This window comes from Trematomus bernacchii, unplaced genomic scaffold (genome assembly GCF_902827165.1).
Source record: "Trematomus bernacchii unplaced genomic scaffold, fTreBer1.1, whole genome shotgun sequence".
Classification (NCBI taxonomy): domain Eukaryota; kingdom Metazoa; phylum Chordata; class Actinopteri; order Perciformes; family Nototheniidae; genus Trematomus; species Trematomus bernacchii.
In genome coordinates this window covers 2,123,740-2,150,806 of record NW_022987313.1, presented here as the reverse complement: position 1 = coordinate 2,150,806, position 27,067 = coordinate 2,123,740, and the positions used below count along the sequence as shown (strand labels likewise).

Sequence of the window (27,067 nt, the reverse complement as noted above, 5' to 3'; positions counted from 1 at the left end):
CTGCTGCGCCACTTGATGACGTAGCATCCTTGAAATATTGGCTTGGAAGCCAATATCCTTGCGATTGAAAAACGGCCCCTATGTCACAGAAGTAAACAAAGGAATCCAATGGAGGCGTTTCAGGAAGGGGGGAGTGTATGGGAGATTTTAGCCTTTGCAGACCATTTACATCAGGGGTGTCCAAACTTTTGTCACCGAGGGCCACACACAGAAGAATATACGAAGGGCTGGGCCGCTCACTAGAGGTGAGATATATTGCCTCATAAGTTAAATTAGAAGTTAGCAAAATCAATCAAATATAAGTACTGTAAGTTATTCTTGATACTTGAATATGCACAGCTCTCCATAGGGTTTCATTCATTTTGTTGGCAGCTCATTCCTTAAAACAGAAGCTTCAGATTGCTTATAATAAGAGGAAATATGAAGGGTAGATTTCAATAATTAATATAATTAAGTTATTGGGCTTTTTTTATCAACTAAGATTTGTTTGAAAATATTTCCAATTTTTATTGACTGAACTTATTTAAAAAGTGGGCTTACATAAAAAGTACAATATATGACAAGCACAAGTTTCATTTGTGGGCCGTATTACATTATACGTTTTGAATTTGCAGAGGGCAGTTTAAAAATGGGCCGCATTTGGCCCCCGGGCCGTAGTTTGGACACCCCTGATTTACATGAACAAAACCTACACACAGGAAAGGGAAAACACCAAAAAGCATTTGGTGAAATATCTGAGAGATAGATACCAGGCTGTGGTCTTCTAAACATGTCATTTTAATCTCAACTGCATGTTGTTTGATCCATTACTGTCCCTTGTCATATGTTTATTTCATCGTACATATTTCAAACCATATTTAGACTAATGAAATAAACGGTTTGTTTTGGGACCATTTAGTAGGATTAGTGAGTTGTAGGGTATTTGGTTATTATAAGGTGTTTTGTAGCTTCAACACTTTTATATATATTAAATCTACCCTTTCCAATGTGAGTAAGTGTTGGTGAGATATTTTAAATACTTTCTATTTGGTTTTCTTATTCTCAAGCTTTGGAGATCTCATCCTGTTTTCCTCATTTCACATATCTCCATTCTGTGTTGTGATCTTGTGTTTTCCAACTGTCTGTGAATACATTGAATTCAACTTGAAAGCAGTCATGTGAAAGAGGGTCGCAACATCAACAACAAATTGCTAATTCCCCATGTCAATAACAATGTGGTTCATGTCTGCGGTTACCTGGGGAGACCTTTTACCTTTGATCTCCCATCTGAATGACGCTGCATTTATTTTCTTTGATATTTTGTAAAGCTTTTCTGCATCAATGGATTTGGGATAGAAATGTATGACAGCAAGGTTTTTCTAACCCTTTTTAGGACAGACCCCTGTGGTCCTAAAAGTACTTCATCTTTGTTTCTACTAATGGAATATCTCCAAAGGGAACATTACTGCAGTTCATACAGACTCTCAGCGCTGGGTTTTTGTTCACTTCCTCCCTCTGCTTTTTATCATTTTCATTTTTTTGTTTGTTATTTTGTCCTTCTCCGGCTCTGTAAAAGCCTTAGGGGGAAGTGACGAATCCAACTCTCACACAATACTGATTCAGTCTAGGCTGGAGTGGTGGAGGCTAAAATAAATTCATGGGCATTTTCTCCTGTTTTTCAGTTTCTCACAAAAGAAAAGCCACACAATTAAAGTCTAAGTACCAGACAGTAAATGCAGTCGCACGCACGATTCAAAATTACTTTCATCTTTTCAGGTCACTGCCCAGAAAGTATTTTGTTCCATGACTATACTGCCGCCATTTACAGACTAACTTACTTTTTTTAAATAGACAAATGGTAGAAATTGCAGCACATTATTGCACCTTATGATGGAAAATCACGATTGACAGAATCTCCTCGACTTCTTCAAGCTATTTATTCCCTCTCAAGTGGATGAGTTTTTGAATGGATAGCAATTTGTGATATTCATCCATAATGTAATATATTATACAGGACTAATGGCGCGTTTCCACTACAGCGCGGAGCACGGTTTAAGAGGGCTGTGACGTCAGCGGCCCGTTTTTGGTTGCATTTCCACTTGGCCTAGTACCGGCCGGCGGGTCCTAATTCACAGTTTTTCTGGCCTCATAAAATCGTGGTTCTAGGGCCAGAGACAACGAGGCTGAGTCGGGCTGAGTATGCTAAACTAGAGAGAGAATCGCTGGCAAGGGGGCTACAACTACAACAAGATGGACATATTTGACCGTGATTTAATTGTAATACACGTTTCAAAATGATGCCGAAGTAACAACATACTGATACCGGTTAGTAAAAACCATGAATTAATGCTTTGACAAGTCTGCAGACAGACGGCAGGCGAAAAACCTTTTAAAATGCGTGTTTTCTAAATGGAGATTGGCTAAGCTAACGCAGTATATGCTCCGACCGTCCACACTCACAACAACGGCCTATACAGACATAAATAAAGCAGCGACTGTATTCGCCATGACACAGGCAGTCTGTGGTTTGTACTTGTTTAACTTTTGTCTAATTTCTGAACATATATGAGGAGCTGTGAGCTCTGAGTGCTAACAGCTAACGGCTGTGTTGTTTTTCTGGGGTTCTCATTGAAGATGACGTCACGGCTCCGCCTACACTGCGTTACCATAGATACTACCCCAGTTCCTAAACTGTAATGGAAATGCGCCATAAAGTGAGCCAGTCCTAACGAGGCCTAGCCATACCGAGCGAGGCCGAGCGAGGCCGTGTAGTGGAAATGCGCCATAAGAGTCTCCTGCCATGCTGGTGGTTGAGTGAGACTGTTTTGCATAGCACTGCTTTGAGGCAAATGCTCACACTACCATATAATACTGAGATGAGTAGAATGACAATGATAGCATGCTAATTATTGAGCAGTTTTTAAATGTCCACCATCTCATTTTAGCATGTTAAAATCTGATAACAAGCACTTCTTCACTGGAAGAGCACTTTATCATGTTGTATCTATACCATAGAGCAGGGGTCTCAAACTCAAGGCCCGGGGGCCAAATCCGGCCCGCGACTTCATTTTATGTGGCCCCGCAAGAGCTTGCAAAGAATATAATAGGTTTATTATACGGTTACAGAAGCAGGTTGCCCATCAACTACATGTCCCACAATGCATCTCGTTTTGTGACATGCGCACTGAAGAGACTTGCAATTATTTGCCCTGGACTTCTGCTTTCAGACGTAGTTAATTACTAAGTTATTATCCTATCCGATAATAATCCAATTCAGAGGCAATAATGTAATATAATACATTATTTTATATATATATTATATATTTATATAATTACAACCGGCCCTTTGAGTGTAACCTTTATGCGAATGTGGCCTGCGATGAAATTGAGTTTGACACCCCTGCCATAGAGTATACAAGAGGACACTATTTTCAAACACGTCAGCACCCTGAGTCCATCAATTGCACCAAACATAAAAAGCTGTGGCTGTGGCTAAAGGCAATTTCCATTTTCACCTGATGATGCGCTACTTCAAATGTCAAGGGGTCACCAACGTTTTTCAGTTTATCCTGATGGGATTGTACCACATTTCATTTCAATCCTTGCAATAGCTGAGACTATAATGTCTTGGAAATCCTTAAAAAACTCATTAGTCACATTTAATTTTGCTTAAGGAGGATATATTATATTCATTTTCAGGTTCATATTTGTATTTTGTGCCTCGATTGTGAGATGTTTAGTCTTCTCATACTGCCTGTGCTGCAGCACCTCTTTTCACCCTCTGTCTGAAACCAGAGCCCAGTCTGCTCTGATTGGTTAGCTGGTCGGCTCTGTTGTGATTGGTCAACCGCTTAGAGATGACCCGCCACTTAGCCTATCACGTACAATGTGTTGGGGCGCTAACGTGACTGTTATGCAGTGATGTCACAATGTCATGGAAGTAAACTAGAACTACAATTGAGGCGTTTCAGGCGGGAGGAGCGTCTTTGGGAGAGTTGACTCTTTGGGATTTTAGCCTTTGCAGACCCTTTACATGCACACAACCTATAACGCACTACAGGAGAGGGACAACTCAAAAGAGCATAACAGGGCTTCTTTAACTTTGCTTTTAATCTTGCTCAGTGACGCTGAATCTCATGAGAAGTTATTTGCAAATGTTATATTATGAATTATATATCCAGAAACATGTTGGATCCTGTATATTACATGATCTTTTCGGCATGAAGAAATACAGATATAAATGTCACATTTGTGTATTTCACACTGATTCTAAATCAGTGGGTGCTGAAAGCTGTTCTTATTCTTAGCCTTGCACACAACATATCATTTATCTCTGATTACTGCACGCCCGCAGGCAGAATCCCTGCTTGTGCTTTTATATCCCACCTCTAGATATCACCGGAGCCTTTCCCCTCTGCAATCAGACCATTGGGACAATTCACTCATTACATCTGAAGCCCCAGAGCTGCTTTAAAGCCTCCCTCAGTACCCGTCCGTTTCTCTCACTACTTCATGAAACCTCACATCTTCCTAACCCCATACTGTGATGGTGGCTCCCGTCTCCTAGCAACCAGCCCTCTTAGAGGAGGTGACAGAATTTGAGTGGGCACCCTCACCTCTCCGCATCCAACCCCTTCCCCCCCCCACCTCCCTCACCCTCACACTTCCTCCCCGGATGCTCTTCAAGTCAAGTAAACACGTCTCGCTCTGTGGTGCAGTCGGCTTCGTGCACTTATGCATTGGGGTCACTGTATTTAAATGGTAATGAGCCTGACATTTGTTGAACTTCATGCATCAATATTTTAATCACAGTGTGAGTAGCTTCTAGTAAAACCGGTCATAGTATGACCCCGAAATGACTTTTCCGTGCAGGGTATCGGCCATAGCCAACATCTTCGTCAATGCCATTTTTAAAATGTTGTTAGTCCACCATCAGTTACAGTCATAGTAAAATAAAGGTAAATGTGTTTTTGCATAGGCCTACTTCTGGTTTACTAATGTGCAAGTCAATTTTTTTTATGTCAGGTGTCTGAAATAAGGTCTGTGGTGGTTAATTAAGCTGGATAGATTTAAACTTGATGTTCCACAACATAAATTACATCAGTAAAGAGCCAAATTGTGAATTTCTATATCTTAAGAACGGTGTTTGCTAACAAGCTGCTAAGTGAGATTTCTAAACTTCATCCCGCCAAATATTAGCTGCTTTTAGCTGTCATGTGACCGTGCTGTAGTGAGTTTATTGGCCATTCCTAGCATTTCATTTATGAAGATTGCATTGACGCTTTAAAAATCATAATATGTGGAGATTATTCTGCTGAAAAAGACATGTATATCATAAATGTTTGTTTGCCACGGAGCCTTTTTTAGTGCAATATTCAAGTATCCAATGGAAAAATGTCATAGTCTTTTTTTCAAGGGAACCATCATCCAGCATGCTCGTATATTAAAAACGAAGCTATCCAACAGCTCATTGGAGAGTAATATTCTGTATTGAGAAGCCACTTTGGTTGTGGAAAGGAACATTTTTGAGGATTTCATTGCGTTTCGATCAAGGTGTTGAAGAAAATGTTCATAGTGGCCAAACGGTGGAAATACAACTTTCAGTCAAGTGAACCCATTAGACTTTTTACGTTGACTTACATTAGGACAGAGGCATCTGTAAATCAGTGTAATGTCTTTTTTTGAGGTAACTTTGCACCAATGTAGGAGGAATGTTTCTAAAATACACCGTCCTAGCTTTAACTTGTAATTTGTTGTCAGGTGATAAGTTTTTATTTAGATTCAGAATAAGTTACCAGGAAATCCAAATAACATTTGTTTTAAAATGTCTTGCATAGTTTTCAGAGACGTATGCGCTTGGCGATTGCAAAGTGATGTAAAAAATATGCATAACAGCTGTTGCTTTTTCTGTAACTAAAGTGGCAAAAAAGGTGCCTATTAGCAAGTTGTACTGTAATCTTTTTTTGGTAAAACTCTTAATCAAGTAACTAAATAAAACAATAAGTTAAAGGGAGCTATCTAACTTTTGAAAAACCACAAGTTGACAATGTTAGCTACCTTAAGCTAATGGTCATTATGGTCCAGGCTGTGTTTAATGAGCCATAGAAAAACGTATTCTTCGCACCTTTTAAATGTGTTATGGATAGCGTCCTTTAAAGGACCTCAAACACTTAAAGGTAGAGGTAAGAATGGAGAAACCAGCTCGAGTGCGCTAGAATTGGAAACTACGCAGCCGAAACAAATCTGTCCCTTCCTTCAGACTTCCTTACAGAGCCCCTCCTCCAACACACACTGACGCGCACATGACCAATGAGGGCACGAGATAAGTTTGTGCACGAGATGGAAGGCTGACAGGCAGGTAGACCATCCAGTTATTTTAGCCGGGCCGGTGAAAATAATTGGTCGTGCTTTTTACAGCGCCACGGCTTCCACAGATGACATTTTTTTATGTATTTATTGTCAAAGCATTTCATGTATTCATTGCTATCGGGATGTTAAGAGCATTCCATGGAATATAACAAAAAGTGTTTCTGAAGTGAATTACCTACCCCACCTTTAATGTTATCTAGGTAGCCCTAACATGTATGGCTATGATATGTTGGCCATGACTGTACTTGAGTGCAAATTCAGTTTGCAAGTAAGAGACATTTGAGCCATTAAGTCAGTGATTTAAGAGAACATTTTTGGTACTGTGCATACATTAAGACAACATTAAGAAATATTAAAAGATTTTGTCTTTATTGAGTATTGCAAGTATTGCATTGCCTCTTATTGCCTGATATAAATGTGCATATTTCATATGGCTGCACATATACCAATTATTCGTCAGGGATTCAAGTAAAGGTCAGAGACTTTAATCTAGATTTTAATTATGAGCGATAACTTAACCCTCTGAGGTTTTTGAATGTAAATCCCATCAGGCTGCGCTCACATTTGTACTGGCTGCAGCCAGGAGCTGCACACTGGTGAAATATGACGTGAGTGGTTGCTAAATGGCAGCACTTGAAATAGCCTACCTGCCATCCTGCTCTTCCACTTGCTGATACGATCACGACCGCATCGGAAGCATTTCAGCACCAACACGCTTTGGACAGCTCCTCTGTTTTCTCTTTTCCTCCAGGACGTACACATCTGCAGGATAAAGTGGAACTTGAAAGACACAACATTTCATTTAAGTTGCATTTTTTATAATTTAGGAGATGGATATTAATCGACCAGCAAATGTGTCCTTTTTTGATTTCGTTGGAGGAGTCCAACTTCTCCAGGGGGAGGAGACCAGGACAGCCATGCCTGTTGTCCTCATCGGGATCTGCGTGTCCGGAGCAGTTGGGAATTTGCTCGTTTTGCTGATTTTGATCCGTGACTTTAGAAACAAAAGGGGCTCCGAGGTGAAAGTCCTCCTCTCATCTCTGGCCTCCTTGGACTTGGCGATCCTGCTGCTGTGCGCTCCTGTGCGCGCGGTCACTTACTACAAGCAGACCTGGACCCTGGGCAGCTTCGTGTGCAGCACCACGGACTGGTTCCAGCACTCGTGTGTGGTTGCAAAAACTTTACTCCTTGCAGTCACAACAAGAGCCAAACACACTTTGGTACCCAGTCCCAACACGGGGCCCCCGAACATCCCGACGTGGATCCATGGAGCCGTGGCGTTTATCTGCGTCGTGTCCATGATGTTTCCAATTCCCCAGATGCTTTTCGCCTCTCTGGTGCCTCATGCCCGAGACACTATTTGCGTCTCCAAAATGCCAGCGTGTGCAGCCGACTTCATGAGTTTGTTCTACAAGATTTATCCAACTGCATGCTATGTGGTGCCGGTCATCTTCACCATTGCCTACTACACCAAAGCTCTGCACACCGCGGTGAACCACGCACCCAGCCCGCAGCACCAGAGCAAAGTCACCCTTGTTTTGTTGTGTCTCAGTGGAGCTTTGGGGCTCATGCTGCTGCCAGAGTGGGGCACGTTCACCTGGATCAGGCTAGGGTACAACAAGCCTCCCGTGGGTTTGATCATCTTTGCGCAAGTCATGGTTTACGCTTGCAGCGCCTTCTCTCCGGTGATCCTAATGACCATGTACGACGACGTGCGCCAAGGACTGATCCAGATCTGTTTCATCGCGTCCTGCAGAGGGTCGAAGCCGCTTCCCAGCAACAAGTGTCAAAAAACGGAGGGAAACGGAGCAGAAGTGGGGGCCAACTCCGTGGAAAACGCAATCGCACAGGAGGGGGAGAAGACCATCCCAGATGTGGAGCACTTTTGGACAGGGCGCAGGAATACGCACGTCGAGGTTGAGCAGGATCCGGTTCCATGGGAGAGAGAAGAGAAAATGTTGTAGAGAATCAGATGTGAAAAGTGTTTTTTACTCGGCTTGTTTCTAGTGTGTTGACCCACAGTGCATACCCTCGTTGAACAGCTGTTTGTATGTTGTTATTAGATGTAAAATAAAGTATTTCAGTGTGTTTCTCTTTTGAATATCTGTCTGCAGTTTAAAACAACTTTATTAGAGGAGCTTTGTACAAACCAATGTAAACATTCAGGACATTATGTCATATTTTGTTGTGATTGTGTACATGGATAATAAAACATTCTCAAATATGGACTGCTCTGTTTTTTATTTTTTTGATCAAAGCTACAATCACTCAGCCTACTTTAATCACGGATAAAATACAACTCGACCATAAAATCTCTCCATTTAATTGTTATGAGATGACATGCAGAGATCATTTCTCCATATTAAAAATCAGTACTAATCCAGCTGCATGTTTTAGGTCATGTCAGTGAAAGCAGCATTTTGGCAGATTAAGCAGTGGTGTAAACACTGGTCAATGTGTTTCTTTATTTTTCCTCATTTAGCATGAAGAAGTAGGCATACAAGTGCATTCTGCAGTATTTATTTCATAGTCATACATTTTAAAACATATTCACAATGCATAATGGTGAACGAAGTACTCAGAACTCTACAGTACAGTGTATCATGTTCTTAAAGTTAAAGCAATGCATTTAATCAACATAATATACCAAAAGTGATCAACTTCAAGTGACTAGTAAACAGTTGTTTAACACATGTTATGGAGTAAAACATACAAAATGTGTCTTTAAATAGACTTATCAGTTTTTTTCTAAGTATTAATAAATATTGACAGATACTGTACATCAAATATTTACTTAGTGCTAAGTAAAAAAATTCTTCTGAGGGTAAACATGCACTATTAAAAACTTTAAAATGCCCTTATCTGCTTATAACTATATTATAATGTGCAACAAACACTTTTTTATTTTATGGATTAATGTATAGGTAAAATCAGTTAAATGTTTATGGGTGAAAATACATTAAGAAACACTTTAAAGGTGCTCATATCTGCTTATAACAGTTTTGTAATGTGTTAAGCACATTGTTTACATAGTGCTTATAGATATTAGAACGATTGGAGTAAAATATTCCTATAATGTCACATTGCTTATATTCAACTATTAAGGCAGATAGATAAGTACACATTAAGTGATAAAGTTATCAGAGGCATCATTAAAGCATTTATGTGACAACTCAAGCGTGTAGTTTGAGTTACCTCTGCAGTAAATTCACATTTTACACATTTGAGACAAGAATCCAGACACCGTTAGATACTTGAATCTTAATGTTTGTGGTGCTACAGTATGATGTACAGAGGATGGTCAGCTGCCCATCTCCCCCTCACGTGACCTGCGTTAACAGACTAACCTTTGGGCGTTGGTTAAAAATAGAAAAGGAAAGGAAAACCTGCTTTTAGTCGTCTGTGTGTATCCAGTAAAAGCAGCGGCCGCCCGTGGCTCCAACTCCGCGGCAGATTTGACATTTTAGTCTGCCTGAGTGAAAAGAAAGGTTACAGGTCGAGTAAAAATTGAAAACCCCTCTTCATCATGCTTGTGCTCCGGCACATCATTTATTCAATAGACCGTGTCTCCAAAAGTCTGCCCTTGGGTCACTTGGTGTGATGCCCCTGTGGGTTCATCTTTTTTTTTATTTCTTTTTTTTATTATTCACACTTTTTATAGAGCTTTATATAAAACTACACTGAATACCAGACATCACAGTCACAGCAGCATTGAAGTACAACAAGTAGATGATTAGCTTTTGTACCAGACTTTGTAGATTGGTTTTAAGAGCAATTATATAGCAAAGTCTTTATTGTATGTTGACCTTAATATTTATAAATTCAGTTTACAATTTCTGTATGTAAAAACAGTGTCATTTGTTCAAGTGAACACTCACATATGATATTTAAAGATGTGGTGGTCTGCTTTGTCCTTATGTTTTCATTTTTTAAATATTTGTATCCTTATTATTGTTCTATTTTAATTTGTTCAATATTTTTATTCTCTTAATTTTTTATTTTTTTTTCTTTCTGGAAGGTTTGTGTATAGACAAAATGAACATTGAGTTTGACATGTTTACATGCTTTAGTGTTCAAAAAGTGCTTTATTTTTAAACGAGAGCCCAGTCTGCTCTGATTGGTTAAGTGTTATGATTGATCAACCGCTTACAGATGTCCCGCCCTTAAGCCTGTTATGCAAAACACGACGAAGCGCTAGCCAAAGGCGTGATTGTTACGCAGTCATGTCACTATGTTACAGAAGTAAACAACTGAGGCGTTTCAGGCAAGGGGGGGAGTGTGTGTGAGAGAAACTCCCTCTGGAGGGAACTTCGGGATTTTAGCATTTGCAGACCATTTATATGCACAAAAGCCTATATAACACACAAAAAGCATAATAGGGCCCCTTTAATATAAGCCTCAATATGCACATTCTATGCCTACCAATGTGCATGATTTAACTTCATGATAACATTGGTGAGATTTAAATAAGAATGCAGGCCCAATTCTATGATGAAAGAATGAAATTAATTGGTGTTTACTGTTCTCCCCATTCTGTTTGCTGCCTTAACTGGGTTAGAACCCCAATGGTGATTTGACCTTTGACTCGATGGTGTTAGATCATGTGTGAGCAATACACGACTCAGATCACAGACACAGCACTTTACGGACAACCGCCATGCACTCAGCGGAGAGTCAGGGTCGAGGTCAGGGCACTTTGTCATAACCCACAGCGATATGACACAAATATCATCAATTCTTCCTCCTTCATGTTACTAAGAGATACTATTTGCAACAATCTCATTAGAAGTTAAATGTTCTCAGATATACAGTAAGTGGTAATTTCCATCATCAAAGAAGCCATAATGAATCCTGTTATGTAATGATACTGTATGTAAGCAGCAACAATGCCTGGTTCACTTGGCTATCTAAACATAATAGAAATTGAACTGCCTTCAGGGGATGAGGTCTATACGGTCCCATTTCTGCTTTACATAGCTCCCTTAAGTGTGCTTGTAAAAAATATACCAATGAAAGCCATTTCATGCATCATTCATGCAGACAGTGAGCTCCTTCATATGTGGGTCAAAGGTCATCCGTCTCTGCTGAAGGCTGAACTCATCAGCTTTAACCAAGAGCTGAACTCATATTAAATGAAGAAGCAGTCAGGTTTGATCAGCAAAAGGAAGAGAATAACAAGAAGGTAGGATTAAGTAGCAGATGTCACTTTATGTATACTTCAAAAGGAAATATTGTACATTTTTGCACAGTTTTTTGACAGCTTTAGCTACATTAAAAATAACCTATATTGAAAATCCTATTTAAAGGGCTCTATTATGATTTTGGGAGTTTTCACTTTATTGTATAGGGTTAGGGTTTTTGTGCATGTAAATGATCCTCAAAGGCTAAAAAGTTCCCTCCAGAGGTATAGTTTCTCTCCCACACACTCCCCCACTGCCCGAAACGCCTCCATTGGACTCCTTTGTTCACTTCCATGACATAATGACATCATAAATGTGAAGAGGTTCAGCTTTTCTTTTTCACAACTTTCATGGTTTTGATTCCTTTGATAATTGTGTACTTTTGGTCGGAAAACAACAACATTGTTAAGGTGTGACTTTGGGTAATTATGACAGCATTTCTTACTGTTTTCTGAATTATTACAAACCACATCTAAATCCATATCATATAGTTAATAGATCAAAATGAGCTTTTACACTAATACATGAGCAAAAATAATGTAATGATAAAATATGTAATAGCTTAACAGTCACAGAGAACTCTTTTCTGCATTCATAATTCCATTTGTAATACATGAAATACCACTAAAGCTGAGTGGAAAGATCTGTGCAGTCCTGTGCTGCATTACATTCTTGTTATGAACACATTTGTGAGCAGAGCGCTGTAGTTGTAAAGCTAAAGTCTTCTGACAAGAGACCAGTCCTGCTCTTTTATTGAGACGTAGATGATGTTATTGTTCCCCACTCGACCGTGATGGATTGTTGATGTTGCCCTCAGGCTCTCGCTGTGGCTTTATCCGAGTGCTTCATCTTGCAAAAGAAGCAATGCCCTGCAAGATGGGATGAAAGGTTTGACTTGATTCAAACCAAGACTCACTAGTTTTAGCTTTCTCTGAGCTGCATGTTACAAACACTCCGATGTATAGACTGCAGTGCTTTGATCAAATATCTTTAGAATTGTTTTCATAAAAAAACCTTTTTTTCTCGCACACTGTGGAAAAAGTCCTGTGGCACTGAGATGCTTTACACAGTTTAGTTGGTCATATGTCATATTGAAGACAATACAGTTACTTTTAAAAGACAAACATAAATAACAAGTGGTCATTCAGGCATTACGTATTAAGGGTTATTATCTTGTTTTGACATGCAGCAATCTTTATTTGGCAAAAATGGAAAATAACCATCATTTAAAGTTCAATATTCAAATGCATCCCAAATGATTTAAATATTTTACTCGTATGGATTTATTGTTTTGGTGCTTGAAATTGTCATCTGTTTGACTGTGTTTCTATACACCGATTGAATGTATATGTATAGGTGTGTATTCATGGACACATATGTGTATTGTATGTGTATGTTGATATGTATGCATATGTACATGTGTAGACATTTTCCATTTCAAACAACCCCTGTGTACTTTTTCGTTTTTATTTTATTTTGACTAATTTTGTTTGCCATTTCATTTGTCATTTTCGGGTCTCTAAAAATATATGATTTGAAAAACTGTACTTTTAATATAATGTGACCCCAAATAAATAAAGAATAAAAAAAAATAAAAAAATTGGTTATCTAAGGTCATGAGAGTAGTATATTTATATATTAAAAAGTGAAAAAGAAATGTAACATTTGTAATTCTGTTATGTTTTTTAAGTAAAAGTGGTATCTGTAAGTCTACTCATACCCTAGAAGAATACAAATGGGACTCATTTATATCTTCGTTCTAGATACATCCAGCTTCTCTGCGTAATACAGATATGGTTTAAATGTCTGAGTTGCAGTGAGTACACATACTCTAATCTCGGAAGAAATTGAGTAGTAAAGTAGGAAAGAGCACCACCTACATGCAGTGACCAACAAATGCATGACAGTTTGTCACAGGCAAATTCCACCCACAATGTTTGATTGACAGGTGCAGTGCAAAGCAACCAAAATAATCCAATTTAAAAATGGCAATTTTTTTACGAGACATTTTGGCAGAAGTGGCTTTACTTTAACATGAATAATGCAAACATAATATTACATCTTTACAGACATTAAAAGAGCATTTAATCATGAAATACCTCTACATTCAAGCAGTGCACTTACATGTATTCAATCCCTGTAACTAACCTGCTATATAATGAACGAACATCCGTCCTTATGTCATTATCCCTGCCATAATCCTTCAGTAATTCAGATTACTGGGATCCTGTTCATGTTAACTCACTTCTGGCATCACCACGATAAGAAACCTTGAGAATAAGACGGCAATTAAAACTAATTATGTGTTTCTTCTGGACCAATGATACAATAGTTGGGATTTTTTTAACAATATATTTACCCTAGACAGTTTTGTGTGTAGTGTAATTGTTTTTTCTTCCATAAATAGATTAAATTGTAGGATTATTGTCATACAAAAGACAAATCTTCTTTTAATATCATTGAAGGTATTTTTTTTTGTATTCAGCAGATCTGACAGGGAAGGACGACAGACCTGAATGTTGCCTCACATATTGTTATAGGGAGAGATATACATAAATAATGTATTTGGAGCCTAAAAGTGTACAGACCTTCTTTGGGTAATAAAAAGGGGGTTAATAATAATGATATTTGTTTAAAAAAAGGTCTTTAAAGAAATGAATTATGGATAAATGGTGAGAGCAGGTATACTTAAAAATAAAAAATAAATGTATAAATAAATAAATATTGCCACTGCAATGCTCATCGTTGTCTGTATAGATGAGTAATGATTAAATGTGGATTACTTAAATTCTGTGCTGCGTACTCCATTTATTTAACATTGATTTAGTCCTCACCATCAAGTAACTGGTGCTCCTCTTAAAGGTGGGGTAGGTAAGTTTGAGAAACCGGCTCGAGATACACTTTTTGTTATATTCCATGGAATGCTCTTAACATCCCGATAGCAATGAATATCTTAAGTGCTTTGACAAAAAATCCATAAAAAAATGTCATCTGTGGAAGCTGTAATACTGTAAAAAGTACGACCAATCATTTTAGCCGGCCCGGCTAAAATAACTGGATGGCCTACCTGCCTGTCAGCCTTCCATCTGTGCACAAACTTATCTCGTGCCCTCATTGGTCATGTGCGCGTTCGTGTGTGTTGGAGGAGGGGCTCTATAAGGAAGTGGCAGATTTTCTCCGGTTGTGTATTTTCAAATTCTAGCGATCTCGAGCTGGTTTCTCAAATTTACCTACCCTACCTTTAATGTAGCTTATTGTGTATCATGTTTTATGTAGATGTGGTTACTGTATCAATTTAATAGCAGATATAGCACAAGACATATTTCAACATTTTGCACGCAAAAAGCTTGGCAAAGCATGTTATATGCTATATTAACATTTCACCACTGCCTGCTTTAATGCACCTGGATTGCCTGTTGTTGAATACCAGCTTTATTACAATTTTGAAATACAAATGAACTGGTCCTATTTTTCCATGCTGGAATAAACGTGTGTGTGTGTGTGTGTGTGTGTGTGTGTGTGTGTGTGTGTGTGTGTGTGTGTGTGTGTGTGTGTGTGGTGTGTGTGTGTGTGTGTGTGTGTGTGTGTGTGTGTGTGTGTGTGTGTGTGTGTGTGTGTGTGTGTGTGTGTGTGTGTGTGTGTGTGTGTGTGTGTGTCAAAGTCAGATAAACCAGAAATCCAGATCCACTCCAATTCTGCAGACATTCCACACACAGCTCAGCAAAAATCAAGATTAAGCACGCCCCGCCTTCTTTACAGTTTGACCTCAATCCTATTGGTCCATTCTTTGATCGACGGTGCTGTTGTCCAATAGGAATCGAGAACGGGGAGTTCGAAGGTAACCTCTGCGCAGCGCCTCTGCGCAGATGTGTGTGAACGATACAACAACGCAGCTTTTATTGTGAGAGCAGGAATAGCTTTTGCGAGGGAGTCACATACTGCCGAGGCACCACAACTCGAAAGGTGAGCACTTTATTACGATTAATTAAACTGAATGTAATGTGTTTCCCGTATACCATTGTCTCATCCGCTGCGCCCCGCCAACGGAGCCCCGCACCAAATTGCAACTAATCTATCTACTGTCATTTTTAACATTGAACATGTGCTCTTTTAAATAAACGAATAATTTTAAGTTATGAGTTTAGTGTTTTTTACCCTAAGAAACACCGATGTATCAATCAATAACAATAATCCACAGCTCCTCTCTCTGCTCCAGAGGATTTAAAACATTTTTTAAAATATCCCTCGATCTTGCATAGTCATTTGTTCTACTCCAAAACTTGCTCGATGGGTTATTTCCTCATGCCAATATGTAGATCTAAATATATCTGCTCTCACTTCTTGTCACTCTTGTTTGCTTGTCCCTACTTGCAAGCTTTCTCAGACTGCTTCAAATACAAGCAGTAAATGGGACTTTACTGCTATGCATGACATTTGACCCACCGTCTTGGGAAGGCAAAGATACTGCCAAGTAAAGTGACTGTCATGTCCTGCCAGTATAGAGTGGCGAAGTCCCTCCCCTTCCGGTGGACCTCCATGGGACCTTATTTCGGAAAAATTATGTATTGAAGTCAATGGAGAGAGAAAGATTATCTTTCGATCCCGTTTGAATTGTGCCATGAATTACACATATGTTGTTTGTCAATTTAAAAGATAATTTTGCAAGTCAAAAAAAAAAAAATGTGTCGTAAAACTGTGAAGTAACACATTTGTTTGTGTGAAACGCTCAAAGAACTACATCTGATCTCTGGTCAACAACACACGTCGCCAAGATGGCCGTCACTACTGTCTTGTCAACACAAGAGACTACCCTCACTATCACTACAATGAAACACGTCCTGAAGAATGTCATGCAAAGCTGCCTGCCTTCCTTCCTTTGATTCTCTCTGAACTGCCTGGTCGTTTTAATGTTTAATGTCAACCATTTGTGCAGATAGCATGAAGTAGAGAAGATCGCTAGCGTTAGCGTTAGCATTTCTCCCCCGGGCTTAAATTGTGTATTATAGAATGATCACACCGGTGACAGTACTATTCAAAGGGTTCACGAAATATGACTACTACTCTTACTGTTTAACATTTTGGGTTACTTAATGTTACTTCATGTTAAGGCTAATAAAAATGACAAGGCTGTAATGCTAACTAACGTGCTAGCTACTAGCTAGGTAGCTAACTTGATCCACACACTCCTCTTTCATCAGACGGGAAGCGAAAGAACGAGCAAGACCCATTGCTGGTATAATAACAACCTGGTACTAAGCACACAGGCACAAAGTTATCTTATCTTAGCCAGCGCCATATAGATAGATTCTATCTATATGGCGCTGATCGTATATATACGGTATTATACGTGTATCGTAGTGTCTCAATTGTGACATCACTTACGCGACTCTGGGATTTGTAGTCTTTCTAGTTTCGTATTTTTCAAAGTCTTATATTTCAACAGTTTTAAGACAAACTGTGACTTTTTTGACATGGAAATGATTTTTTAAGATTGACAAACATCATATGTGTAATTCATGGCACAATTCAAACGGGATCGAAAGATAAGTTTTCTCTCCCCATTGACTTCAATGCATAATTTTTCCGAAATAAGGTCCCATACCCCGGAAGTAAGTGGGAGGGACTTCGCCACTCTATGGTTAGGGGCCTGTGCAACTTCTTACAGTAGTACTGCAGACAGCTGCAACCTTGAGTATAGGAGCGCTGTCCTCCCATTGAAACGAAACACGAAAGGAAGCAGAGTTTTTATTTCTTATGTTTCTCGTAAACTGTAAGGGAATTTTAATGTTTACCAATAATGCTGCAGGGTGGCTGATCTCCACTGTCACTTTCGGTTTCATCGAGTAAAAACCAAGCGGCAAACTCTGGGGAAGAGCCGGGACGCCAATACGGAAGTGCCACAAACTGCAGTTCATATATTGGCCGATAGGCGATGACTGCAGAAAGGAGCAATTTCCATAGACCCCCATGTTAAAATGCCCAATTTCACAGCAGAAAAAAAACGTTTCTAGCCCTGGATGCAATAAATATTATTATGTATATAGTTAGATTCCACCTTCATGATTATGAATCTGTGAGTGAATTGTTTTCTAACATGACTCTTTTATTTATATTAGGTCTTAACGTTTTTGCATAAATTAGGGCGTGGTCACATTGAGTGACAGCTCTGTCAAGTGACTGCTGCTGTTAGCTTCTTGTCTCTCTGCTAGCTGCTCCGTCCGTGAAGCTACAGGGACTCTGCCTTCTCAGTTCATCCAGGGAACACAACTTGACCCCGGCCGTGTTTGTTTGTTCTTCATGCTTATATAACGGACTATTGTGACTCGCTCTGCGGTTAAAACAGACGGTGCATGAATGCCGTTTTGCGGTAAGTGAAATTCGAGTACTTTATTTATGTGTTTATGATTTCAATCAGCTACGTAATGAATGTTAAGGCTTGGGTTAGCGTGTAAGCGAGTGGTAGCTACATCGGTGCTAACGATGCTAATCTAAGCCTCCAAGTTAACTTAAAACCATAGACTGTATATATATAAAGGTTAAAACGAAATAGACAAGTGTTAAGCGGGATAATACTGTAGAACAAAAGGCTTCTGTTTGAGGTTGATAAAATAAGGTCATCCTTGTAACTTAGAGAGATATTTTATTATGTAGGTAGGAACTGTATGCATCGCTAAGGTTAATTTAAATTGGCTATGCTCAAGTATGTAGACAAGCTAACGTCGAAGTAGTGTATGTGAAATCAACCTCACAATAAGATGTGTGTATATTACAATTATTAATGTCATATTTCAAGATGATTACTTAGATATTACAATATGGTTGGTTGAGCTGGAGTTCATTATTGAGCTTACACGTTAACATCACAGTCATCTGAAGAACGAACCCAAACCTTGTTGTTTTTATTAATTGCATTACCAAATTGGTATCAAATAAACAGTAAGCATTGGTAACACAACTTCCAAAGTTACAGTAAAATAAAAAGGACCCTGACACGGACAATACACAATCCAACATGTTCAACAGAAGATAATAAGTTATATTGTTTGTACACATGGTTCTTTACATATATATCTGTTTGTTTAAAGTGTCCAGGTGATGCAGACAGGCTGGACCAGAGAGTGAGAGACAGAACTGGACTCCTCACAGCAGTGAACTTCAGCACAGGTACAAATACTCTTTTTTCATACTGTACAAAGAATCAAGAAAGATATTGGTTTAAATAAATGAAGTATTGACTTTAATACACTGCTATACATTCCATTAAACAATACTAAATACTAGATCACCTACACATCAGTTAAGTTGAGGGCTTTTTCCATGCAAAAAGTTACATTTAGATGTTAACAAGCAATATGACTTTGTCAGCTTTCTAATTTAATGTATTGAAGGCAAAGATATTTAACGCATAGTGACAACTGCTATTTATCTCTCAATATTGTCTGTAAAAACGTGGTAGAAGTTATTCTTTCAGTGAGACAACAGAGCAAGCTTGTTTTAATAACAGTTAAATATTATTTTGATAATAAAATACATTTCAATGTTGATGAATTTCATACTGTTCATTCATAATCTGATTGTCTTTGTAGCTCACTGTTGAAATAAAAAAAAACATTACAATTACAAAATAATTATATCTACAGCCCCTAAACACAAACACACCTCTTTCATAAATAACACACTTGTTCTGCAATAATATGTTTTATGTTTCCTGTAATTTTTGTTAGGAAAGGACATGCCTGAAAGACACGACTCAACATCTCCTCTTTCTCCGAGGGTCAAGAAAAACATCCAATAGGAAAATTAAAAGCTGATGTTATGAGATGTTAAGACCAGTACAGGACATTCACTAAGAAACTATTTTTATTGTGAAAACACAGTCAGCTGATCGAATGCACCTATTTCCACATCTACACTCCATCAGCTGATTATTTCTATTTGCCTCACTTCATGAGCTTCACAACGTGTACCTTGTACCGCAGAGTTTGCAACGCAAATAAATGGGGCCAATCTTCAGTCGGATGTGAATGTGTAATCTAACATTTTCAGTAAGAATAATGGACAAAAGGAGTGCAAATACAATTTCAATTTATTGAAATGTGAACCAAAAGTTAATCAAACATGTTTTAAATAAAAAGCACATATACATTTAATAGGTTTACACCTTCTGTCCATAAGTAAACACATTTAGTCAAATAAAGTGACAGACTAGGCCTGATCAGGTGGTATCAGCTATGCATGGGCTCCTCCATCAGGTCTGGTCCTCCTCACAGAGGAAAGACCCTCAGTCCTCTCCGGCCAAACCAACAGACAGGACGTCCATCACACGGAGGTTTCTCTCTGAAGTCTCTGCAGCTCTCTGGACACCACGCTGTCTCAATCCGTCCACACTGAATATGAGAGGGGAAAAATGAAAATAATAAATGCTTTAGACCAGCGGTTTTCAAAGTGTGAGGCGCGCCTCCCCTGGGGGGCGCCAGAGAGCTTCAGGGGAGGCGCAGCGTGAGAAAAAATAATAACGAGAAAAAGACGAGTAAAGTGACATTTGCACACTTTTGCCTGTCTGTGGAGACCGAGTTCCCCCACCTCGCCAAAAAGGCTGTTAAAGTGCTCACTCCCTTCACCTCCACCTACCTGTGTGAGTGCGGGTTTTCCGCATTGACTCTGATCAAAGGAAGTGCCGGTCAAGGCTGCAGCCAGAGGATGATCTGCGTTTATTCCTGTGTGCATCAAAGACGCAGACTCATTGTTCCCACTAAAGTAGGGGTGAGTGTAATAAGGAGATAAAGTTGACGTTCAGTGTGTTGCCGGGAGCATATAAGGATGTATCCACGATGTTGAAAATGTTAAAAATGTTTAAAAGATATGTGTTGAGAACACGGCGTGCGAAAATATACGGGTCGTGCTGCAGCTAGATGTGCCTGTCCTCTGTAAGAAGGTGTCGGCGACTGACATGCAAGGAAGAACGGCTGTCCACAGGCTGTTCCAACTTTAACAACTTTATTAACTTCCAGGGTAGTGAATTGAACATGCTATTGTAATTGGGTGTGTGGTATATTTTCATGCACGGACACGCATGTTCCACAACACACAAACTGAACAACACTCAATTGTACGATCGCTACCAGTGTCCTTGCGATCTTGTTATAACAAGTCAACAAGTGCACGTTATTACTGATGCAATATGGTTGAGACCATTCGGGCTTATTCTAGAGGGGTGCAAGGAATAGTCCAAGTAGTGGAGGAGTTTTATACAATATGTTTAAAACATAAAGATAAAAAGGTTTTAAAAAGTGATTGTTTAATGTTTTAAGGAGGTGACGCTACTCAGCCAATCAAATCGGTGCAGTCAGTGAGTCAGCACAATAGATTCAAACACTCACAGAGACGAGACAAGAGGAGAGAAACAGTCGGAATAATTTCAAATGGCGGAAGGTAGACAGCGAAAACAGAGCATTTAATGACATGTTCTCTTACTGGACCTCTTTGAAATGCAATGTAATAACAACAATAATAATAATAGCAATAATAATTGGGAGGGGGGGCGCGGCTGTTCATATGTTCTCTGAGGGGAGGCTCACCTTCCCACACTTTGAAAACCCCTGCTTTAGACAATAAGAAATATAAAGTTGACTGTTGAGTTGCTCAGTTTTTTTAGATTGTCAATACTATTACTGTATAACTAATATCTCAGGTTAAGAGGCATCTTCAAATAAAGATTGGTCTTTAAATACATTTTGTCTTTTGAATTGTTTGTCTAAAGTCAAGGATCTAGAACTGGTACTTAGTTTTAATGATACAGTCTGGTTATAATGCTGTTTTGGAGGAGGCCTCACAGGTAAGAGCACTAACTAGCTATCATCACATGTACCTTAGCTTAACTTAAATGTATTAAACGTATAATTAAGTGATGGCAAAATATAAATAACTAATGTCATGCAAACATTAATATTTGCTTGATTCCAGTGTTTAATTTAGCACAATTGCATACAAACGTTAAGGGATTTTAAGATTCTGAAGTATTATGCTAAAAACTCAACTTAGATTATTATTTATAGTTTTGCTGAATAGTCTCATGTCCGCTTACCTTAGAAACGTAAAATGCGACGGCAGTGTGCAGATGGGGAGCATGTTAGCTTAGCTTGGTAGCTTCAGCTAGCTCTGGAACTTCCAGCCCGGTGGCAGCAGGTCCCGCCTCGGCTCCGCCTCTTTGCCCTTATTTGGAGCAGGCGGGAGTGGAACTCTGACGCCACTGTCGAGCCGTTAGTGGCCGACTCCGCCTACTAAGGGCTTCTCGGCAACTCTGCAGAATCCTATGGGTGACGTCACGGACCCTACGTCCATTTATATATACAGTCTATGGTAAAAACCCTGTAAGTGTGGTTGTAATCATTGCAGACAAAAAAGATTTCCTAAGACTTTTTTTGGATACTTTCACATCTCGCATGTCATAAATATGCCTTGCCAACTGAAGAAGTACAACTTAGCGAAATTGCATTGTAAACAAAGGACGTGGGAATTTAGAGCAGGAACAAATATGGAAGTTGAAGTCTTTACTATCTCTTTGTCTTTTTTTCTATTTTCTAATTTCACAGATGTCATTTGCCAGTGACAAGCTGTACAATGGGTATCTGCGGCGGGAAATGCCGACCATTGTGCGCAGGGTGCAAGTGAGAGAAATAATGAGCCACCTGCCTTGCTTGACTTCTCACGACAGGGTACGTTTTAACAGGAAGAAGGGCCTGACACTAGAGCTGGGGGGATCAAATCTCCCAAAATTGTTGTCAAATGTTTTTGACAAAACCCCCTAATTAGCATTGACAAGGATGTTTACATTTGTTTATTGTAGGTTGGGAGATTGACAGTTTAACAATACAGTTAATTATCATTGATGACAGAAACAGTTGTTTGTGAATAATAAACTCCACTAAAAATCATCAGTATTTCACCAACAAGAAGCTGAGGAATTGATGTATGTGTTTTTTTTTATATAATCTAAATTATAGGAAAACATTGAGGCAAAAAGAGAGGTTTGTGGGAACTATGACGGCATGGTGCTTCTGCTGGACTGTCTGAAGAGAAGAGAAAACTGGCCCGAGCAGTTAATCGAAGCACTCGAGGCGTGTGAGCATCCATTTTTAGCAGCTGGGCTTAGAACAGCATACGACACTCTGCGAGGCACCAACAGTAAGTCTTTAAGTCAAGTACCTAGAACTGTGTATTAATGTGTGGAGTTATGCAATTATCTACGAGAAGTTGTGAGTTCAAAAGATATTACTACAGCCAAGGGGCATCGTTAAGCATTAGATGTACCGTATATCTTATACAGCCAATACAGTAAATCTTACACTGAGAATTCAAGAGGTTTATTTCAGTCCTACACAACTTTCTCACGACACAGAGTTATCTCTGATGGTCGCTGTTTTGCTTCAACTGTAAAAAGAGTGTATAAAGCTGTGAACTGTCCATGCAGGGGCCAGAAATGTGCAGGATAGATGTGTATCAATGCAACACACAGTGTCTATAATAAGAGTATGTCATTGAGTGTCAAGGGCTATGATATTGTCTATTTGAAAAAGGATTCAAAATGGATTTGATGATGTCATAATTTGCTTTAGCACCAGCTCCTGCAGAGCCACTTGCCCAGGCCTCACCCTCTCTGGAAATCCCTGTGCAGCCACAAGCCCCCCCGAGTGCAGAAGCCAAAGTTCCTGAGGTGGTTTCCCCTCCACAGCCAACTCAGGGTGAAGTGGAACCCCCTCCATCAACTCCTCCTCCTGAGAGCAACTCTCACCAGGAGCCGGTGGAAAACTGTGAATCCGACATCGAGGATGTCTCCGGTGATGATGCTGCGATCCCCGATCAGGTGAGCGCAGGAAACAGTGAGGTTTTGATCGACACTGTGGCCCCTCCGCAACCACCCCCCCCTGCTGAGGAGCTGGAAACAGAAACTCCATCCATCCAAGATCCTGTCAAAACAACAACAACCTCCACGGAGATCAGTCCTCCACAGAGTCCCTCTCCATCTCAGATGAACTCGGATGTGACCGATGGATCCTCTTTCCTCACTTTAACTCCAGAGAAGCCTCCGGTCCAGGACACCACTCCCCCTGTGGACATGAAACCTGCTCCTGTCCTGCTGCCTGAAGAGACGTCTGTGCCGCCTGCGACACAGGTGAATACCAAAATAAATGAATTTTGAAAGATTTTTTGAAGTCATAAATACTTTTCACAGAACGTAAATATTATATGTATGACGTGTTTTGTTTATGGAATAAGGTTGCATTCTTTGAGCTTTACTATAAAGGCATCAACCAATCACGTTGTGTAACAGATGTCACGTCAAAACATACACTTATATGTATCTTTATGAGGATTATAAAACCACAACATAAAGTGTCTATAACAACATCAAGGCTGCAAACTTTATTGTTCCTTTCAACATTGAAAAAGGCAGCACATACCAGATCCTTCTGTCCATACCTTTCACAATAAAAGCCCAAGACATATACAGTACACTGCGTAACTGTTTACAAGAGGGGACGTCAGAGCATTTTGCTAAAGGGAATTCCATTTTTATTTTCTGCAGATTTATGTGAACCTTTTATTGAATAAGTGTTGCAATTGTTGCTATTTCCCATTCCTGGCGTAATAAATAGTTGTTATGTTAAATGTTTGCAGAAAAGTATTCATAATGTAAAAATGATTCGTGAAAAGCTACTTTTTGTCAGCAGCATTTTGTATGTAGCATTTTAATACAAATGAGAGGAACTGTATATAAGGCCTTCAATAATTACCTCTGTGGAGCTTATGATGTTGAGTTTTTGTTTAACAGTGAAACAGAGATGGATACATTCATTTAAACTTTGAACATATTGTCTACACAGATTTAAAAAATCAACAACTAAATTGACATGTAATTGTCTCCTGCAGGTTATTGAAAGCAGCCCTCAGACAGAAACTGAAGCTGCCACCTCCCCCCTGCCGGTTGCTGCAGAGACGGACACCTCTATCTGTGATGACAACTCTGTGTGTCTGAGCAAACCTGGCCCACTCCTCAGCATCCACCCACAACAAGATGCTATCCCTGCTATCCCTGAACAAAGAAAACCGGTGCAGCCCTATTCGGGGAGTAGTGAGCGTCTGGAAATCAGCAATGCTGCATCAGAAGCTGTGACCTCTTCCCTCCTCCCCGCATGCTCCACCACTGTGAATACCGCACTGCCATGCCAGGAGAACGGCATCGCTCCTAACCACAGCGAACCGGAGGAAAACCACTACGAGTCTCCCTGTGAGAGTTTGGATATGCAAGTGCTGGAGAATGTCGTGCATATATCCGAGGAGCCGTCTATCCTTGACCTAGACGGCCAAAGCTCAATACCACGAGCTCAAATCATGAATGGTGACGCAGCCAAAGAGATCACCCCTGCATCACCAGTGTCCACCAACACTGGTGATACTGTATTGAGTGTAAACACCCCCTCTGGTGAGAACTGCCTCCTTTCTGAGCCCACACCTGCTGATATCTCCCCCGAGCAGAAGTCGAATAATACTAAGTACATTCTGATGGCTGCAGGAGTGGGCGTCTTTGCCCTGGTGATGGCAAGGTGGAGGTTTAAGAATTAAGTGGATTGAATACATTACATGTTACTTGTTAGACACTTTTATCCAAAGTGACTTACATACTCAATACTGTGGGCAATCCCCACAGGAGCAATTTGGGGTGAAGTGTCTTGCCCAGGGACACAACGACATGCTGACTGCAGTGGTGTTTGAACCTGTGCTCCCCTGATCAAAACACCAACGCACTAGTCCACTGCACCACACGCCTCCTTGTGTATATATAATAATAATTGTTTTTAAAGGAGGAGAAGATTAGGCTTTAAAGGGGACCTGTCATGCAAAATGCACTTTTTTATGTCTTTTATACATCATATGTGTCCCCGGTGTGTCAGGGAACTCACGCAGCGTCAGAAAATGAAACCCTCTCTCTTTTCCTCCATACCCAAATCTCTAAAAACGGGGCTACAACGGAGCTGATCCAGATTTGCGGACCCACAGCCCTATCAGAAACGTTGCTATCAGAAACAATGCACGACTGTTTTGGACGTAATATAGTCGGTGTTTACATTAGCATCGCTAACACTCAGAGCTAACCTGTACTGGAGAGAGCATGTGTGTGAAGAAGCAGGAAATAAAAAGGAACTCACCTCGTGGTATAACCGGCAAGAGAGAAAGCCTTTGAGCTCCATACTGTTTCAGAAATAATCCTTGATAATCCATGATATGGCGTTTCATCACGGCAGTATTTAGTTTAGACAGTAGCTGAGGGTCCCGCATGAGCTCAGCCCCCTCCTTTTTTTTTTTAAATCAATTTTTTATACCCAAAATCAGCACTTTTGAAACAGGAAGTGAAATAGAGGGATATGAGGCATGGCTAGAATGGGTGATCTGTTTCGTATTTTGAGCAAAACACTTCATCGACATGTTTTTTATATATTTTTATTAGGGCTGTCAAGTTAACGCGTTAATAACGCGTTAACGCAAAAAAAAATTAACGGCACTAATTATTTTAACGCGATTAACGCATGTGTATTTTTTGTCCTCGGCCGCCCTGTAGTTTCAGAGCGCATCGAGTTTAAAATACCATCTACAAGCTGATGCTGACAGCCCCGCTCCTGCCGCCCGCTTGTGGCAGACCACACTTCCACGCTCACCACCAGGCCCGGACTGGCCATCGGGAGGACCGGGAGGGTGTGTGTATGTGTGGCGCGACTCGAGCGAGGCACACCTTACGTTTTGTTGTTGTTGTTACCATCTGGTGCTAGCTAGCTGCGCTAACAGATATAAGGGGCTGTTTCAATGAAAACAGAGGAGCAACATTTCGCCGACAACTGCGCCGAGCACTTGACTTTATGCAGGTAGCCAGACAGTGGGACATTGTACGAAAAGTCAGCACACTCACCACGGATAGTGCGCGCAACATGATTGCAGCGTCCAGGCAGCTCCCGTTCGAGCATATATGCCTTGAGCTGCACATAGCTCCAACGATCCATCACAGTGTCTCCACATTCTCACACACACACACACACACACACACACACACACACACACACACTTTGTATTGTATTATTGTATGAGAAAGGTTCCAGGTTGAATTGAGGCGAATATTTATAATGTTCAGAGGTTGTTGTGTTTAATATTCATGAGAATATTTGTCATTGTTCAAATGATAATAAACAAACATATAAAGCATATTTGTCCACTCATATGTTGATAAGAGTATTACAAACTTGAAAAATATCCCTCTAAGATACATTTAGAACAGATAAAAAATTTGCGATTAATTTGCGATTAATCGCGATTAAAGGTGGGGTAGGTAATTTTGGAGAAACCAGCTCAAGTGCGCTGGAATTTGAAAATACACAGCCGGAAAAAATCTGCCACTTCCTTACAGAGCCCCTCCTCCAACACACACGAACGCGCACATGACCAATGAGGGCACGAGATAATTTTGTGCACAGATGGAAGGCTGACAGGCA

At 40.0% G+C, this 27,067-nt stretch overlaps 2 protein-coding genes across 2 annotated transcripts; both read left to right on the top strand.

The window, feature by feature from the left end:
* Positions 1–7,175: 7,175 nt before the first annotated feature.
* On the top strand, positions 7,176–8,484 carry LOC117478707 (G-protein coupled receptor 151). Its single transcript, XM_034125617.1, has one exon. The coding sequence runs from the start codon at positions 7,179–7,181 to the stop codon at positions 8,310–8,312; it is 1,134 nt and encodes a 377-aa protein (XP_033981508.1). The 5' UTR covers positions 7,176–7,178; the 3' UTR covers positions 8,313–8,484.
* A 6,923-nt stretch (positions 8,485–15,407) lies between these two features.
* Positions 15,408–25,293, top strand: LOC117478633 (cell surface glycoprotein 1-like; the record flags this gene model as incomplete). Its single annotated transcript, XM_034125611.1, is given in 5 exon segments — positions 15,408–15,491; positions 22,121–22,243; positions 22,532–22,712; positions 23,144–23,700; positions 24,459–25,293. Coding segments are annotated over 4 exon segments (1,554 nt in total). The 5' UTR covers positions 15,408–15,491.
* Positions 25,294–27,067: the final 1,774 nt, after the last annotated feature.

Excerpts from the sequence above, each read along its gene's own strand:
- LOC117478707 (XM_034125617.1), top strand. The coding sequence starts at position 7,179 with ATGGATATTAATCGACCAGCAAATGTGTCCTTTTTTGATTTCGTTGGA.